At 45.4% G+C, this 19,902-nt stretch overlaps 1 protein-coding gene across 1 annotated transcript in view; it reads right to left on the reverse strand.

Moving 5' to 3' along the window:
• The window catches only part of LOC110499190 (transformation/transcription domain-associated protein), an 80,447-nt gene that overhangs the window by 36,434 nt on the left and 24,111 nt on the right, over positions 1–19,902 (reverse strand). The window contains exons 37-53 of the mRNA XM_036956019.2: positions 18,375–18,503; positions 17,420–17,686; positions 16,951–17,157; positions 16,044–16,202; positions 15,763–15,930; positions 13,704–13,814; positions 12,684–12,830; positions 11,548–11,761; positions 11,233–11,361; positions 10,394–10,543; positions 5,138–5,200; positions 3,887–4,086; positions 3,496–3,617; positions 2,305–2,518; positions 1,602–1,781; positions 1,062–1,208; positions 622–741 (exon numbers count right to left, since the gene is read on the reverse strand). Coding sequence (XP_036811914.2) covers positions 622–741; positions 1,062–1,208; positions 1,602–1,781; positions 2,305–2,518; positions 3,496–3,617; positions 3,887–4,086; positions 5,138–5,200; positions 10,394–10,543; positions 11,233–11,361; positions 11,548–11,761; positions 12,684–12,830; positions 13,704–13,814; positions 15,763–15,930; positions 16,044–16,202; positions 16,951–17,157; positions 17,420–17,686; positions 18,375–18,503 — 2,727 coding nt within the window. The remainder of the gene's footprint in view (positions 1–621; positions 742–1,061; positions 1,209–1,601; positions 1,782–2,304; positions 2,519–3,495; positions 3,618–3,886; positions 4,087–5,137; positions 5,201–10,393; positions 10,544–11,232; positions 11,362–11,547; positions 11,762–12,683; positions 12,831–13,703; positions 13,815–15,762; positions 15,931–16,043; positions 16,203–16,950; positions 17,158–17,419; positions 17,687–18,374; positions 18,504–19,902) is intronic.

Consider the following 19,902-nt stretch of genomic DNA (forward strand, 5'->3'; position numbering starts at 1 on the left):
GTTCATTAAACTCAGTATGTTATTTCTTCTTACATATTCTGCATAAATGAATGGTTCCTCATTAAGAGGAAATTGCATGTTTTAAGGAAGAAATGGCAGAGCCAAGGTCAGGCTGACTGTCTGCTAACCAACGTCACGGAGCTGAGATGTGTGTTTGTCTTAGAGAGAGCGCACGTCTCAGTATCTGTGTGTCTCAGAGTGTGGTGCTGACCAGTCAGGTCAGACCAGAGCCTGTGACCCGTGTCGGCCCTGTCCAGGTAAATAATGATGACAGACAATGAGTCACGCCATAGCCTTTGACCTCTATCACGGCATGACAACCAGGGTTTTGACCTGTAAACTTGCACAGAAGGTATAAATAGCTCATATCAACATTGCATATAGAAACACTATGAATAGACATGGGAAAATAATTACTATTACAATAGTTCATCTATTTCTATGGAGTGGACATGATTTCTTCCACCTAAACATTGCAGAATGTTGCCCCCTTTTGAACAGGCCCCAATCCAGTTGTGAGCACATTGAATTTACAGTCCATTGTAGCCTGGCCATCTAGTGCCAAACTTATGACCTGGAAGTACAAGACATGTTAATGCACGTTGACCTGGCAGTGCTTACGTGTTGCTGTCGGTCAGAGAGGATCTTCCACAGTCGAGGGAACAGCTGTACCCAGGTCTTCTCAGCCAAGGGGGTGGAGATGTGACACAGCTGGACCAGGGCGTTCAGCAGCGCCCCCGTCTGACACAGACACAATGACAACACAGGTCAGCATCAGACAAAATGACAATAAGGGGTTGACATCTCACTCTTACGAAACAGCCCTACAGGAATCATTCAGCAAAAATCCCACTTTCCTGTGGAACAACCTACAAGATAAAGGTTCAGGGGTCAACTTATCACCTTCCAAATCTTGTTCCTTAAGGTTCATCCATATAATCGATCAAATGTAGAATGTGTGCTCAAAGCCAAAGTATTTTTTGCTAAAAGCATGAACTTGTCAGTGAGGGCGGGGAGGGTTGATTTGAACTAAAAGGGCAAATGTTGGTGTCATAACTCACCTTGACCTCTCTAAGGGAATCGAGGAACTTGTCGTGGCGGTTGGTGAGCATGTGCAGCTGGTTGCCTGTGTCTTTCTCTGCCTGCTCCTTGTTCTTGGGGATGGCTGTCTGGTCCCCTGGGGCTAGCTCTATGTCGATCTCCACATCCTGGAGGAGAGAGAGGGGGAGAGAGTAGAAGAAGATTGCGGAAAGGAAGAACAGAAGAGGTGGGGGATGCATTTAGTCATTTGTTGTAATATATGCAAAAGCACTTAGTCTTTCCCCTTGGAGAGATGATCATAATGAGATGGGGAGGAAAGGTAAACAGAAAATATTGACTGTTATATAAATACTGCTATGAATACTGCATCAAATCTGTGGGGGAAACAGTTTGCTGCAGCAGGAAATACAGGTCAACAAAGAGGGAGAACTAGATGTTATTCCTCCCCAATAACAAACACACAATGGGATAATGGGTCTTTGTGTGTGTGTGTGTGTCAACACGTCTCTTAGAGAGTGTGTCCGTGTGACCCTCAGACTCCTGTTGCGTGGCATCCTCACCTCCTCCTTGGTCTCGCTGTTCTCCCTCTCTCTGGGCTCTTGCTTGATGTGGGTTGCCATGGCGAAGGCGGCACGGTCGTGGCTGTCGGCCAGATTGATGACGTTTGTGATGGATGGGAGCATGGAGCCCTGGCAGCTGGTCCCGATGATGCTGTTACGCTCACACACCGCCAGCAGCAGCTAACAGAGAGAAAGTGACACAGAAAAAAAGATCACAGAAATTCAGGTTAACAGTTTCTAGGGGGTCTGAAGCATTATGGAGACACTTCACAAAAAAGGCCGTCTGTAGAGACATTATGGACAAGCTACATCACATACCACTGTATACAATAATTATTTGTGCTAAAACAGACAGGACATAGTTAGATTTCAAAGCTCAAATCAGAAACCTCTTCAAAGGACTTAGTCCTAACTGGAGTATTCAGAAACATGGAGAGCTTGGGACAATAAGGTTCTACCTGTAAAAAGAAAATGGAGATAATTGGCTTTAAAGTTGCGAACTCTCATTGGTTTCAATTTTTATCTGGTGTTCTTTTGAACTTAACATGAATTGGGGGTATTTAGAGTACACTGAAAACAGAGAACAAGGCTGTCAACTACATTGACAAAAATGCAGGTAACCGTATAGTCCCAAGCTCTCAAATGTCTCAACTGATATCAAAACAGTCATGACTTGACCCCTCGTCCCAGTACATCTCCTTACCTCTATGCATTGTTTGATCCAGAAGTGGCTGCTCATGGCCTCCCAGTTCTGAGAGCAGCAGATGTAGAGTAGCCTCTCGTAGACACGTCTCTTCATGGAGAGGTCAAACACCTCAAAGAACTTAGCCCTGATCAGAGGCTGGGCGCAACGCAGACCCGACAGAAAGGCCGGCTCCAACTTCGACGTGATGTCACTTCCTGAGAGACTCTCGTCCCTGATTGGACAAAGAGGGTTGAAATGCATCTATGTAACCATTATTTATATCTAATTGAAAATGATTTACAACTGCAATTTATTTTTCTTATACAGTTATTAATGCTAATGCATTTCAGAGCAAGCGCCTTCATAACAATTAAGATACAAAAGGAGCTAAAAGCATCATAGCAATTAGTGAAGAAGCAATGAAGGTCATTGAAGTGAAACAGCATAGGATGCAGACAGTTACTTTAACTTAATGTTTAAAAACGGATCACCTTATCTTTTATGATAATCCTAGCGGAATAGTAAAACGGTTAACATCCCACATTAAATGCTGTGTAATAAGCTATGCAATCATTTCTAGATCATTCCACAGCCCTGGTGAATGGGCCTCTAGAGTATTTAAAAGAGAGGAAGAGTAATGTCTCAGCAGTGAGTGTATTATACTGAAGCTACTAAACCATCTACTTATTCAGAGATGTCGTTGTGGAGCAGATGCTATGTGGACGGTGATGCGTCAATCATAGTTTTACAGCTTGTTCAAAGTTACGTGACTTACAGAGCAGATCGTCTGTGGACAGGCAGAATGGGAAAAGGGATGGGGCAGTCTTGATGACTGGAGGAGAGGAACGGGGGCGTGGTATTTGTGGTGAGAGGCCCAGCCAGGCTGAATAGCAGTGGGCTGAGGAGTCAGTCGCCTTTCGCTTGGCTGCCTCACCCCTCTGCCACCCTCCCATCTCTCCCTCACACCATGTGTCCTGTCAATGGAAGACCCTCAAATCCAACCCCCACCATTCTGGCTACCCTATCCCCAACCTCTGTCCCTCCTGCTCAATGGATGAATGGTTTGTGACCTGGCATACTCCTCTCTCTGCACCCGACTCTCTCTACCCCCCCCCCCCCCCCCCCCCCCAATCGATGGGTGAAATAGCGTAGCGGCGCCGAGTATGTTTGCCGTGCATACTCATCCAGGTGATTAATGGGGGTAATTACCTGTAAACGTAATTAACGAGGTCCAGAAATTGGGCGTTTAACTCAAGGTCATCAGGGAAACGCTTCTCTATATAGGTCATCATCTTCACCAGCAGAATGGACTTCTCACGAAGATTGGGCATCTGTGGATGGAGAGAGAGAGAAGATTGATTCAGTTCATTTATCTTTAGTGCATCTGAAGGGGGGGGGGGGGGGGTGTAGTACCTTTGGTCCTCGCTCCCCCCTCATTGTCTCTGCTGGACTCAGAGCAAAGACACCTGTGTAGATTTGTGTTTCCTGGTTCCCAGATTGGTTTGCTGGCTAGTTGTTCTTACACAGATCATTAGCAGTGCATGTCCTGGGTTTTCAGTGTTTGCTAAACGGCCAACGTGATGAAAAATGGTCCTCTCACCTGGTTTGCTGCCATGGGGGAGTTGTTCTTAACCCACTCCTCCACGATCTTGACGATGGCGCGGAGGATCTTGGCGTCAGGCGACTTCTCGATGAGCGACGTGAGGATGACTTGGATGAAGTTCTTCCTCATCTCAATGGACATGACAGACAGACGACTCTTCACCAGGTCCAGAGACAGCATCACTAGTTCGCTAGTCACTGTGGGGAGAGGTTAGAGGTCATGACATAGAATGTCAATTCACTTAACTGCATTCACTACAAAGTGAGTGTAAAATAGTGTGCTTGTGTTCTTTGACAGTGAACATACAGGTCATTAGAGATCCATTTAAAAAGCCTGATAACATCTCACTATCATTACCGGTCTTAGGAAGAGCAGGGATAGAGGTGCTTGGCTTGGGCTCATTGGCTATGACCAAGAGTAAATGCAGTCTCACTGCAGCAGCACCCAGTGGCCACACAAACACTGCAAGACTGAACATGCAGAAAACACTAAACAGGAGGACCATCTAACCTTTGGAGAAACGGTGCAAGGTAAACAAGTCTGTCTCAGCCAGAGGCATCTCACTGCATCTACAACCCAGGAGGGGAATCAGAGCCATGGTAGATTCCCAGTGAGACCTCTATCATCCCAGTGGATCTGCCAGACCTTCAAGCCATTCACATTGACCTTCCAGCCATTCACTCCCTCTTCTGTATGGGCCAAACAGACCCGAGGTAGGGGGATATCTGAGCTCTGGTTTCTGAGGGGTTTCTGGAGGTGTCCGGAACACACACACACACATTGTGATTCGACTGCTACACACTCATCTGAGTGTCACACACAAGGAATTCCAACTGTTTCCAGGGGGTGCTAAGGTCAGCCAGCTGAAATGTCACCCCTGTTTGATGAAGGCTAACTAGGGAAGACTGTATTATAGAACTGGGAGAGCAATAATGGCTGATGACTGGAGGAAATGGAGCAGAGAGCCAGGCAGTGTAAGAAGTAACAGGTTGCCATCCCACCTGGGCTGCTGGCGCTGGGTAACACGTCTACTGGGAGACCTGGGACTGGTGGGCCTGAGTATGTGGTAAAAGGTGAGTGTGTGTGTTAAGGCTCCAGAGTGCAACCATTTAGTTGCATTTTAAGTCCCATTGACTTGGCTATGCGAGTTAAAATGTTGAAAATGGTCGCATCTCATTCAAAACTCTGTTTGAAAAATAGGGAGTTATCCTGATTCCTACAATGAACGTGTCTGATCTGCCCCTGTACCTGTTTCGCTGGCGGCTGCTGTGATGAGCGAGCCACTTTCACTCCCTCTCCCTCCTGTGCGCTCTAGAGGGAGAGAAAAATGTGTTCTGATTGCGCAACATTTCAAACTGTAAAATTGTTTTGAAAGCACAATGTTTGTTGGATAGAGGATCCCAGCTTGCTGTAGGTATAACATGTATTTCTCAATATCGAGTGATTGGCACCGTTTCAAAACTAAAGTTTCTTTACGGTTTTAAGATGCATGCGCGAGTGCATTCTGCAGTTTTGTGAGTCAGTGCATACCGGTAGGCCTATATAAGTCACTGGGTAGGCTATCTTTTGTTGTTGGGACAATTCATTTACTGTTATATTAAATCAATTACACAGCTAACTAGCAGCCATATTATATTTATTTAGTAATCTAGCAAATGTTTTTTTAATTTCCACTTCCTTAAGAGGTGAATTAGTCCCAAATGAATTAGCCGACAGCAGGCATCATCAACTAGATTCAGCCGCGGGACAACCTTTTCTGAAGAGGATGGTCTGAGGACCGGCAAATATTTAGATACTTTGTTGACTGAAAGTTGACCGCAAGAAGTCAAAACATACAGTGCCTTGCGAAAGTATTCGGCCCCCTTGAACTTTGCGAACTTTTGCCACATTTCAGGCTTCAAACATAAAGATATAAAACTGTATTTATTTGTGAAGAATCAAAAACAAGTGGGACACAATCATGAAGTGGAACGACATTTATTGGATATTTCAAACTTTTTTAACAAATCAAAAACTGAAAAATTGGGCGTGCAAAATTATTCAGCCCCTTTACTTTCAGTGCAGCAAACTCTCTCCAGAAGTTCAGTGAGGATCTCTGAATGATCCAATGTTGACCTAAATGACTAATGATGATAAATACAATCCACCTGTGTGTAATCAAGTCTCCGTATAAATGCACCTGCACTGTGATAGTCTCAGAGGTCCGTCAAAAGCGCAGAGAGCATCATGAAGAACAAGGAACACACCAGGCAGGTCCGAGATACTGTTGTGAAGAAGTTTAAAGCCGGATTTGGATACAAAAAGATTTCCCAAGCTTTAAACATCCCAAGGAGCACTGTGCAAGCGATAATATTGAAATGGAAGGAGTATCAGACCACTGCAAATCTACCAAGACCTGGCCATCCCTCTAAACTTTCAGCTCATACAAGGATAAGACTGATCAGAGATGCAGCCAAGAGGCCCATGATCACTCTGGATGAACTGCAGAGATCTACAGCTGAGGTGGGAGACTCTGTCCATAGGACAACAATCAGTCGTATATTGCACTAATCTGGCCTTTATGGAAGAGTGGCAAGAAGAAAGCCATTTCTTAAAGATATCCATAAAAAGTGTCGTTTAAAGTTTGCCACAAGCCACCTGGGAGACACACCAAACATGTGGAAGAAGGTGCTCTGGTCAGATGAAACCAAAATTGAACTTTTTGGCAACAATGCAAAACATTATGTTTGGTGTAAAAGCAACACAGCTGAACACACCATCCCCACTGTCAAACATGGTGGTGGCAGCATCATGGTTTGGGCCTGCTTTTCTTCAGCAGGGACAGGGAAGATGGTTAAAATTTATGGGAAGATGGATGGAGCCAAATACAGGACCATTCTGGAAGAAAACCTAATGGAGTCTGCAAAAGACCTGAGACTGGGACGGAGATTTGTCTACCAACAAGACAATGATCCAAAACATAAAGCAAAATCTACAATGGAATGGTTCAAAAATAAACATATCCAGGTGTTAGAATGGCCAAGTCAAAGTCCAGACCTGAATCCAATCGAGAATGTGGAAAGAACTGAAAACTGCTGTTCACAAATGCTCTCCATCCAACCTCACTGAGCTCGAGCTGTTTTGCAAGGAGGAATGGGAAAAAAATGCAGTCTCTCGATGTGCAAAACTGATAGAGGCAAGCGACTTATAGCTGTAATCACAGCAAAAGGTGGCACTACAAAGTATTAACTTAAGGCGGCTGAATAATTTTGCACGCCCAATTTTTCAGTTTTTGATTTGTTAAAAAAGTTTGAAATATCCAATAAATGTCATCCACTTCATGATTGTGCCCCACTTGTTGTTGATTCTTCACAAAAAAATAGTTTTATATCTTTATGTTTGAAGCCTGAAATATGTAAAAAGATCGCAAAGTTCAAGGGGGCCGAATACTTTCGCAAGGCACTGTATATATTTGGCTAAAACATCATTTCTAATCTGCTAACATTTGTATTGATCACTTATAAAAGTGCCTTCAAAGTATTCACACCCCTTGACTTTTTCCACATGTTGTAGTGTTACAGGCAGGGGTTGGAACCGGTTCAGCAAAAATAACCAAAACGTTTTTTTAAAAGCATGGTAAACAGTTAACATTATTTTGTGTTCATGACTTATTCTTTTTTTTCTAAGTACAAAAACACAAGACAAGTTCATATTTAAATCTAGCTCCTAAACTTAGTCAGCATTATGTGTAATGTAACAGAGTCATGGTCAAGGGCTAGCTCTGGTCAAACTCTAAGCAAACTCTTTGAAGTTTAAAAACATTAAAAGTTCCTCCATAAAAGCAACTCCTCTGTTGGTATAACTGTAGGCCTAACACCGATAATGCATGTCATAGCAAGATGCCCAGCGCTCACCCGCAAAATTTCAGTCGTATGTCCAACCCTACACTAGACTTGTCCGTCCAACGCATGTACATAGCAGCTTGCTAAGGAGTGGGCAAGCTCTATCCATTGGTGAAGTAATGTCAGAGGTTTAAAAAGGAACAAAACATTATTTTTTTAACGGTTCTGAAGTTTGTTTTGCTGGTCGGAACGGGAAAAAAATGCTTCCGTTCAGAACGAAATTCGAAAATAATTTTGGTTCCAACTCCTAGTTAGAGTGAATTTAAAATTGATTAAATTGAGATTGTCACTGGCCTACACACACACACAATATACCCCGTAATGTCAAAGTGGAATTAGGGTTATTTTTTAATGAATTAAAAATGAAAAGCGTAAAGGTCATCAGTCAATAAGTATTCAACCCCTTTGTCATTGGAAGCCTAAATAAGTTCAGGAATAAAAATGTGCTTAACAAGTCACAGAATACGTTGCATGGACTCACTACCTGCAATAGCGTTTAACATGATTTTTTAATTACTTCCTCATCTCGGTACCCCACACATTCAATGATCTGTAAGGTCCCTTAGTTGAGCAGTGAATTTCAAACACAGATTCAACCACAAAGACCAGGGAGGTTTACCAATGTCTCGCAAAGGGCACCTATTGGTAAAAGGGTAAAACATAAAAAAGCAGATATTGAAGATCCCTTTGAGCATGGTGAAGTTATTAATTACACTTTGGATGGTGTATTCATACACCCAGTCACTACAAAGACACAGGTGTCCTTAACTCAGTTGCCGGAGAGGAAAGAAACCGCTCAGGGATTTCACCATAAGGCCAATGAGGACTAAAACAGTTACAGAGTTTAATGGCACGGAGGATGGATCAACAACATTTTAGTTACTCCACAATACTAACCCAATTGACAGAGTGAAGGAGGAAGCCTGTACAGAACACAAATATTGCACCTGGTTTGCAATAAGGCCCTCAAGTAAAACTACAAAAAAAGTGGCAAAGAAATTAAGTTTATGTCCTGAACACAAAGTGTTATGTTTGGGACAAATCCAACAACATGTTACTGAGTACCACTCTTCCTATTTTCAAGCATGGTGTTGGCTGCATCATGTTATGCGTATGCTTGTCATCGACAAGGACTAGGGAGTTTATGGTAAAAGACACAGAATAGAGCTAAGCGCAGGCAAAATCCTAGAGGAACACCTGGTTCAGTCTGCTTTCCAACAGACAAATTCACCTTTTAGCAAAACAATAACCACGTGGCCAAATATTCACTGCAGTTGCTTACCAAGACGACATTGAATGTTCCAGAGTAGCCTAGTTACAGTTTTGACTTATATCAACTTGAAAATCTATGGCAAGAGTTGAAAATAAATGTATTGACTCAGGTGGTTGAATACTTATCTAATCAATGACAGTGTTTTTTAGCCATATTTATTTACATTTTTCTTCCACTTTTACATTATGGAGTACTTTGTGGAGATCGCTGACGTAAATATTTTTTTTCTTCATTTTAACAAAATGTGTAAAAAGTCAAGGGGTGTGAATACTTTCTGAAGGCACTGCATCTCTATTATGTGTGGGAATCCTGTTAAACAGACTTCCAAAATTAAAACCATTTGGAGCTGATTTGCTGGTGTTTAGTATTTTATGTCCAAATATAAATCAATTAAATAAAAAAAAGTAATAATTTAAATCACCTGCAGGCCACCAGTTGGCCTACTGCATGTGATATTAGTGGGCTAAAAAGATGTATGCAAATGAATCTATTGAACAAAATAAAAAATAAAATCACTTCTATTTTGACAGTAAAATAAACTCAGTGTACAAAACATTAATAACACCTTCCTAATATAGAGTTGCACACCCCCCTTTTGCCCTCAGAACAGCCTCAATTCATTGGGACATGGACTCTGCAAGGCGTTGAAAGCGTTCCACAGGGATGCTGGCCCATGTTGACTCCAATGCTTCCCACAGTTGTGTCAAGTTGACTGGATGTCCTTTGGGTGGTGGACCATTAGTGATACACATGGGAAACTTCTGAGCATGATAACCAAGCAGCGTTGCAGATCAACTTTTCAAACCGGGGCGCATAGCACCTACTACCATACTCCATTCAAAAGGCACTTAAATCTTTGGTCTTGCCCCCTCACCCTCTGAATGGCACACATACACAATCCATGTCTCAAGCCTTAAAAATCCTTCTTTAACTCGTCTCCTCCCCTTCATCTACACTGATTTAAGCAGATTTAACATGAGACACCAATAAGGTAGCATAGCTTTCACCTGGATTCACCTGGTTAGTCTGTCATGGAAATAGCAAGTGTTCCTAATGTTTTGTACACTCAGTGTATAGAAACAATAGCCTATTGTCAACCAAAAATGACAATCACTGCTTTAAGTTGGACATGTTAGATGAAACATTTTTAGCACTGTGAATAATTTATGAGAGGATTACGGGGAATTCTTTTTATTGCGTGACACTGCGGCAAAATGTAGGTGTGACCAAATGATGGGCTGGTGCCACCAACTGAAAAAGTAAATAGCTCCAGTGCCACGAGGGGGAAAGTTAGTCTGGAGCCCTGTGTGTTAGTGTCTCTGAATGCGTGTGAGTGTGTGTATTCCCAACCTGTGCTGGCCTCGGTGGGCCCGGGGGTGGCTTGCTGGGGACTGAGGTGTTCTCGGACCATCTTCTGCAGCGAGCGCATGAACACAGAGATGAGCCTGTCAATGTAGCTGGAGTTGTAACTACAAGCCGACTTCAGAATCATCAACGTACCTGGGAGAGAGAGAAAAATACATTCGAGACACTGCCACTGTCTCCCACACACACACACTAAATACATTTTTGGAGGAAATCGAACCAAATTACAGAAAAAGCATGCGGTCTCCTGTAGAGGGGAGACGAATGTTAAAATGTCACCGTTGGCGAGACATGCATCATACCAGCAGTGTGTGTGTAACACAACCCCTCAAGGAGAGGACAGGGTATGAAAGCAGTTATTGACCACTTTTGCCATTTCGGGAAACGGTATCAAATAGCGTTACCTTTAGAGTGTTCTCCAATAGCCATCTCACTTTGTGCCACTTAAATAAATAATGCCACCTCCATGTAAATTGAGACTTTATTCTCATGCATGAAAAATAAGCTTTTCAGAAAAACTTCTGACATCAGGTTTAAACCTGATATTAGAAGTAGTGAAAGAGAAAAATCTGGCTTTACCTCCACAGACTGACTGACCTGTGCTGCACCGTTCATTTAACCAAACGAGCTGTTAACCCACCCAGCATAGACCACTGCTTTAGATTTAAACGACACCTGCTCCTCTAATTACTGGATGGAGAGATGGTGTGTGCAGGCGCGCCTGAGAGAGCGAGAGCATGAATGATTGAGTGAATGGGTGCAAGGGAGAATAAGAGACCGACAGAGACAGTAAAAGTGTGTCTTGGTTCTGGTAGGTGTCTTACCAAACAGCTGTGTTGGGTTAGCGCTACTGGTGGCCTTTTCATAGTTGGTGAGGCCCTCGTAGATTACTTTCCCCACCGCTGCATACAGACACTCCAACTCCTCATACTTAGACGCCACAGTTGACGTGCCTAGGAGAGAAACAGAAAAAGGCAACATATTTGATTACAGTAGAATGAAGTTTGGCTTATTGAGTCAAAACGCAGTTTCCCAAATAGGCGTGTCTGCAGCGGATTCTTTTTGGGTCACAGGAAAACTCCTAAAAGTATGTCACAGCAGACACCGGCCTGGGATCTACTAATAAAGCTGGGACTCACTGGGCTCGGTGGGGAATACGCTCATCAGTCTGGATAGCAGGGAGTGGACGGCCCGCAGGACTTTGGTGTTGCCGCAGGTCATGCAGGCAGCAATGCCCCTCTGGAGGGGCTTGAAGTGGGTAAGGATGGCTGGGGACTGGAGTACCGTCAGCAGGAAGCACAGGATCTCCAGGCCAGTACAGATGTTAGAGAAGTTAGCCTGGGCTGGCTGCTCCTGGAGGAGGGAAGAGAGGGAGAGGTGGAGAGAAATAGAATGTGAGTGCAGGGTAATTCATCAATCCTTTTGGAGTGCTGTCAATTTCACTCCATCTAGTAGAGAGGGAGGAGAGAAGAGAGATAGAAAGATGATTAGGAGCAGACCATTTGGTCTAATGTGTAATAATGAACAAGGTGACTCGGTTGATAAGGCTCTGGTCTAAGTTAAAAGGTATTGATTCAGCGCTGCAGGAACAGAATAAGGCCTAGTCTCTGGTGTGTTTCAGATATGTGTGTGATGCCCTCTCCCACTGTCCCTTTAATGACTGACATGGCAGTACAATGAGATGAGAAAGGGCAATCTGATTTACAGCGTTGTTCAATGGTCTGGATAAGACTGCTGGACATGTACTGTTCAGTCCCACCCCCCAGGTAAGGTTGGGACTCTGTTTGAGGGGGGCTGCAGTGACCCACAGAGAGAAAAACAATAATTGTCAGACATTTGGGGTTGCCCTCAGATAAGCTTCCTAAGACAAGGTTATGAATAGGGAGGAGGAGTGGAGGATGGGACAGTCAAGTCAGTCCGGGTGGATTAGTTATCTCTCCTACACTGAGTGAGGCTGCTGCTTCAAATAATGACAGGGAAGTGATAAGGGACAAAGGAATTAAAATAGGAAGACAAACTTAGGAGCTGAGGAAAACAACTGACTGAAGGCCAAATCCCAGGAGGAAACTTGGCAAGAACATACTTCAGTTACTCACTCATTGAAAACACAGCTCTACATGGTGGATTTGAGCTGATGCATGTATGATGTGAGTATTACAAATCATTTCTGGGAGGCATGATAAAGCAATTTTGACCGGAAGAGAAGTAAAACCTCAATGTGAAACCAAAATTAACAACTAGAAAGCCAGAAGCAGAGATTTCTGTGAAGCCTTACCACAGTCATGAGGAGTTTGTCAAACCACTGTAGTTTGAGCTCAGCTCTGGGCCACATGTCAGGGCGGAGGGCAGTCTTCATCAGGCTTACACAGCGACGGGAAAGGAGCTCACCTGGAGACCCCGCCACGTTGGCACTGTCATTGACCTGGAGGACACATCATAATCATCATAGTACAGGTTTTTCCATTTATGTTTAGAGGTTAGACAGATTGGTGTCACCTCGTTAGTCAGTATACGTTACACCTGTGCTGGTTGCCATCTTGTTAATGGGAAGGTGTTTGACCTGTGCTGGCCCAGGTGCTAATTAAGAGTGGCCTAGAGAGATGTGGTGGGTCAACACCTTTAGTTGTCTCTCCCTGTTTGATTTCTAGAAAGATCTTCCCTGTCTACATCATTTTGCTCCTCCTTTTGGTTTGCTTCCTGTCTTTAAGTTTGGTGTAGGTTTTTCCTTTGTTTGGCTCTTAGTGCACGCTCATTGTGGGTGTCTGTCAGGTCCCGGTTGTTGTTGCTAATCAACTTTCAGTGGACACTCCCATGAGTGTATTTCAGAACCCTCCTAAAACCCCACTTTGTTTGTTTGTTCATCAGTGACTTTGTTAGTTCCACTTCTGTTTGAGCAACCTTGTTTTTCTTGGGGAAAGTAACAATCATCATTATCGTCTTCCATTGAAAATAGACAGAGGTTAATTAAGGGTCCCCGGGTCTTGTGAAACAAAATGGAGAAAAAGCAGCAGCTGTTTCAGTGTCAGACAATTGTAATATAAGTAAAAATGAAGCACATTCAGAGACTGCTACACATGGCAATTATGTACAATGGTGCCCAGAGGAGGTGGTGACATTCTTTCCCAGTTCTATTTCAGGTAAAGCCCACAGATCCAGAACCAAGGACATGTTGTCCCTCTGCAAGTCCAGGGGTGAACATCTGCTGCTGCTACCAAGGCCTGCTGACTGTGACGCAGTGACCCGGGGGGGTACCTGGGCCACTGTGTAAGCAAGGTGATCATGACAAAGGTGTTACCTGGCAGGCGATGCGGATGAGGAAGTTGACCACGGTGTCTGTGTGTTGTTTCTCCACTGGCTTGGTGAGGAGAGTCTCTGTTACCGGCATGGATGTACTGCGGCCAAACACCTACACACACACACACATGGGACAGGGTGAGGCCAAACACCTACACACACACACACATGGGACAGGGTGAGGCCAAACACCTACACACACACACACACATGGGACAGGGTGAGGCCAAACACCTACACACACACACATGGGACAGGGTGAGGCCAAACACCTACACACACACACACACATGGGACAGGGTGAGGCCAAACACCTACACACACACACACACACATGGGACAGGGTGAGGCCAAACACCTACACACACACATGGGACAGGGTGAGGCCAAACACCTACACACACACACACACATGGGACAGGGTGAGGCCAAACACCTACACACACACACACACATGGGACAGGGTGAGGCCAAACACCTACACACACACACACACATGGGACAGGGTGAGGCCAAACACCTACACACACACACACACATGGGACAGGGTGAGGCCAAACACCTACACACACACACACACATGGGACAGGGTGAGGCCAAACACCTACACACACACACACACATGGGACAGGGTGAGGCCAAACACCTACACACACACACACACATGGGACAGGGTGAGGCCAAACACCTACACACACACACACACATGGGACAGGGTGAGGCCAAACACCTACACACACACACATGGGACAGGGTGAGGCCAAACACCTACACACACACATGGGACAGGGTGAGGCCAAACACCTACACACACACACATGGGACAGGGTGAGGCCAAACACCTACACACACACACATGGGACAGGGTGAGGCCAAACACCTACACACACACACATGGGACAGGGTGAGGCCAAACACCTACACACACACACATGGGACAGGGTGAGGCCAAACACCTACACACACACACACATGGGACAGGGTGAGGCCAAACACCTACACACACACACATGGGACAGGGTGAGGCCAAACACCTACACACACACACATGGGACAGGGTGAGGCCAAACACCTACACACACACACATGGGACAGGGTGAGGCCAAACACCTACACACACACACATGGGACAGGGTGAGGCCAAACACCTACACACACATGGGACAGGGTGAGGCCAAACACCTACACACACATGGGACAGGGTGAGGCCAAACACCTACACACACATGGGACAGGGTGAGGCCAAACACCTACACACACATGGGACAGGGTGAGGCCAAACACCTACACACACATGGGACAGGGTGAGGCCAAACACCTACACACACATGGGACAGGGTGAGGCCAAACACCTACACACACATGGGACAGGGTGAGGCCAAACACCTACACACACATGGGACAGGGTGAGGCCAAACACCTACACACACATGGGACAGGGTGAGGCCAAACACCTACACACACACATGGGACAGGGTGAGGCCAAACACCTACACACACATGGGACAGGGTGAGGCCAAACACCTACACACACATGGGACAGGGTGAGGCCAAACACCTACACACACACATGGGACAGGGTGAGGCCAAACACCTACACACACACACATGGGACAGGGTGAGGCCAAACACCTACACACACACACATGGGACAGGGTGAGGCCAAACACCTACACACACACACATGGGACAGGGTGAGGCCAAACACCTACACACACACACATGGGACAGGGTGAGGCCAAACACCTACACACACATGGGACAGGGTGAGGCCAAACACCTACACACACATGGGACAGGGTGAGGCCAAACACCTACACACACATGGGACAGGGTGAGGCCAAACACCTACACACACATGGGACAGGGTGAGGCCAAACACCTACACACACATGGGACAGGGTGAGGCCAAACACCTACACACACATGGGACAGGGTGAGGCCAAACATGCATATTCCACCTAGGAAATCAGAAGGCATGGTGGAGCTGTTACCTAGACCCATCAGGGTTTCCTGACCATGTGACTGGAGAAAATAATCTGTTCCCTCCTGATACGTACACTTGTGCTGGGCGGTGTTACCGCAGCGACAGCTCCAGTGGCGGTACGGAACCTCTTGACGTCCTGTCCGGCAGCAGAGTCCATGGAGAGGCCTCTCTTCACCCCCCCAGTACCGCCTGCACTGGTCCCCTCTCCACTACTACCTGGGTCGGCCCCCTCCGCCTCCGGCTAGGAAATATAAATCAAATATCAAAATCTACTTTCTACAGTTGTAAAAGGAAGAGTATCGTAGGTGAAACAATTAACGTGTTCTATCCTATTAAATGGGTCTGCACACGTACCAGTGCGTCTTTGATCCTCTGTAGTTCCCACTTGATGACAACCTCAGCCAGGTCCACAGCCAGCTTCCTCTGTTCAATAGTCACACTGGGGGTGAAGCCCAGACGCTGCATGGCACTGATCATGTGCTGCACCAGGTGGTGACGCACCGGATAGTACACCTGGGGACAGGGAGGGGGGGGGGTGCGTGCGTGGTTAGACACCACATGGGAGAAAACAGTGGGACAGGGGAAATACCGTGTGTGTGTGTTCATCTAAGTTACATAGGTATGCTTGGGACTCGATTTAAACTCTGTGACAAAGCCCACACACTTATTAGGCCTATACTTAGCCAGAGAACACACTCAAACCCCAAAGGGTCAAGCACAAAGGCACACACAGACGCTCTGAAGAGGGTGCCTCTATGACACTCCTATCGGGAGTGCTGTCAGCATTGTCAGAGATGATTAGAGCTGTTCAGATGGAGTGATTATCTCTGATGGGTGACAGGGACTTCAATACCAGACAGAAAGCACAGCTAAGCCTTGTCTACATGCATACACTGCAGAGAGTGAGATGAGCTTCCTGTCCGAGTGCAGTCTACACTGTCAGAGATCATCAGATGGAGACGCATGCACACTACTCTAGGCACATGTCCATCGTGACAGACTCATCTCTCCAGGGTAATGATGATGAGATGAGCGGTCTCGGTCAGAGAGCAGTGTGTCAAAGTGCCACAGATCAATCTACAATGAACTTGACCAGGCGTCAGTCTACAGTTCTGAACAGCTGGCTGGGATCATGATGAAGGGTGTAGGAAGCACAAGGGGGGGAAACCCATAGAATTAGTAGATTCTATAAAGTAGAATTATACAGAAAAATCCACCCTGCGTGCTAGGATGTGTGTGTGCGCGAGCGTTTGTTACGCACTCTGAAGTGCTGGACGATAAGGTGCAGTATATGGACCAGTTGAGGGACGGTGTGTCCCTCCTCCACGATGATCTTGCGTGTCCAGTGGGTCAGCATCTGGTGTCCGTCCTCCATGCGGGCTGGCACGGCCGGGGTCAAGATGGCCATAGCCTGGCGGACGATAGCCCTGGCCTCCATAGTGTGGGCCTTCAGCAGGCTATGGAACACCTAGATACACGCACAGGTGGAAGAAATGTGATCATGTCAAATGTAAAACGTTACTTTTGAGGGCATAAATCAGTGAGCGGCTATCCTTTGTAAATTGGATTATGCAGCCTAAAAACAGGCCAGCAACCTCCAAGAATGGTGCCGGTCAAGTGCCCTCCACATCAATGTGGACAAGACAGAAGAGCTGATAACCTGCCACAATATATTAATTACAAGCTATTTCACAGACAATTCCAACTATATTTTTAAAAAGTAAAGTAACCTGCAGTACGATCTTCTTGTGGATGGCGAACTTGGCGATGATGTGTGCCAGGAGCAGGTGGCCGCTGTACTTGCAGGCAGGGTCAACACAGGCCTTGGGCAGCAGGCATGGCCAGGCGAAGGTCATGAGGCGCCGCAGCTTGCTGTTCCGGGACTTGTTGTTGTCGTGGATGTGGTGGGGGGCATGCTCCACCAGGAGAGTAGAGAACTGGAGCAGGTAGATACGGAGGGAATCTAGGAGGTCTGCCTGCTTTTCTGGATCCAGGACCTATGAGAGAGAGAGAAGATGGATGTATTACATATTTCTTGTCCTTGTCCTTCAAGACATTTCTCCCCACAGAGAGAAGGGCAAGGAGAATATGTACATTCTATAGGTATTATTTTTTAAATGTAATAAATAAATACAATATAATCTGATTGGGGGGGGGGGGGGGGGGGAACACAAGTTGTTTTTGGCAGTGGCATTTTCCACAAAGACTTAAAATGCATAATCTGTCATGTAGAAAGGTGGAGAGAGAAAATGAGTTTAAAACCCAACCAGACGATCAGATCCATACTAGGTCTGGTGTTGGTCAGACAGTGAGTCAGGGACTATGATTAGATCGTGTTCAAGACAAACAAAACCGTGACCTTTACTGTTGCCACGGTGACAGTACTGCCAGGCAGGCCAGAACATTACACACTGCTCTGATGGATGGACAGAGTGATGAGAAGAGAGAGGGCAATAGGATGAGAGCAGGAAGAGGGGGCAAGATGGGCAAGGGAAAAGAGAGATGAGAGGAGAAAGGGAGAAGACGATCAGAGAGGATCAGAATAAAAGGAAAAAGAGGTAGTGATGGATATAACAAATGATGAGGGAGAAAGGGATGAAAAGAGGAGAGAAGGACAGGGGTGTAGAGAAAGGATAGGCCATCCATGAAGAGTCTTGAGGGCGAGGCGTTGGTTGGTTTTTATACCTTGGTGATGAAGACGCTGGTGATGCTCTCGGAGTTGTCTCCCTCTGGGTTGGGCGGTCCCAGAAGTTGCTCCCCCTCCCCCTTCTCAAAGCTGTACAGGAACGCTGGATTCAGGATGTGCTGCAACACCTGGGACAGAAAGAGACAGGTTGTAATAACAGATCCACACTTAAAGAAGATAACTTCTCTAGCGGGTGTGGTCTTTTTTAAATGTCTATAGAGGAGATAATAGCAGGAATGTCAGTTAAATAAAATTCCACGTTGTTTAAAAAACATAATGTACATTTACATTGTCTGCTAAATGACCAATCTGATCAAGAGCGACTTAGTCAAATCTTTCAAATCAAAAATAAATCAATAAAAAGTACAACTTAATCATTTAAACTCCTCACAAAAACAAGAGCATATATCAATGGTAGACATTGAAGACAAAGGAATGATTAAGCAGTCAGCAGCAGAATAACTGAGCATTTATAGGTACCATCCTAATGAACTAGTCTCCACCCTATACATCATCCTCTAGGCAGGACATATTTTAATAGAGGCATCATATGCTCCGACGCTGCCATTAACACACACAGGAACAGATAATAGAGGGAGAGGAAATGCGTAGCGCCACGCTCTCTTATTTGGTCTCATATGTCCCCATTCATTTAGAGTGTCTGTGATATCAATCATACAGACGTCGCCCAACATTACTTTATTGCCATTAGATGATTAGTGTCCTCCTTCTACAGCGCGTGTGTGTGTGTGTGTGTGTGTGTGTCTCGCTCTCTCTCTAGCGGAGACATTAGCATTATCTATTAAAGCAGAGGCAGTGCCTGTGGCTGAACCAGAGAGAGAGTGTGAGAGATATTCATTATGTTAAATCGTCCAGATGTTAGGCTAGGGGAGGAGGACTACTAGAAAGAACAGCCGTTTGTTAGCAACAGTGGTCCTAATATTTCACCATATGAGAATAGGCCTCCATTTCTGCATCCCAAATAGCACCCTTTTCCCTATATAGTGCACTACTTTTGACCAGAGCCCTATGGGCCCTGGTAAAAGTAGTGTGCTATAAAGGGAATAGGGTGCCAGTTGAGACGCATCCTGTGAGTGTGGAGGTCCTGGCTGCTCTCTCAGTTAAGGTGAAATATCCAGACCCCATCTGCCTAGTGATATTGCACAGCACACCCTTTCTCCCTATAGAGCCTTGTTTTCAGGAAACTGCTTAAGACTATGATTCACAGTAGAGATATGGGCGATATGGACAAACATCCATATTGGATAAATTGCCTGAATTGATGCGAGAACGAAAAATAGAACGATAAGTTTATAACATTAATGTGCACTTCAGCTTTTTAGTTAATAACACTTTCAACTACTTCTAGTAATTTGATGGTTGTGGCCACCAGTTGTACCATTAACAATCACCCATATTAGCAAACCTCATTCATGTCAAACTTTACAGTTCTCTAGTACAGACTACTTATTGTAATGAACGATATCAGAAAAATGCATGCGATAAGTCATTGGCGTGTCAATGTTG

This window comes from Oncorhynchus mykiss, chromosome 20 (assembly GCF_057628025.1).
Source record: "Oncorhynchus mykiss isolate SJ-2025 chromosome 20, ASM5762802v1, whole genome shotgun sequence".
Lineage (NCBI taxonomy): Eukaryota > Metazoa > Chordata > Actinopteri > Salmoniformes > Salmonidae > Oncorhynchus > Oncorhynchus mykiss.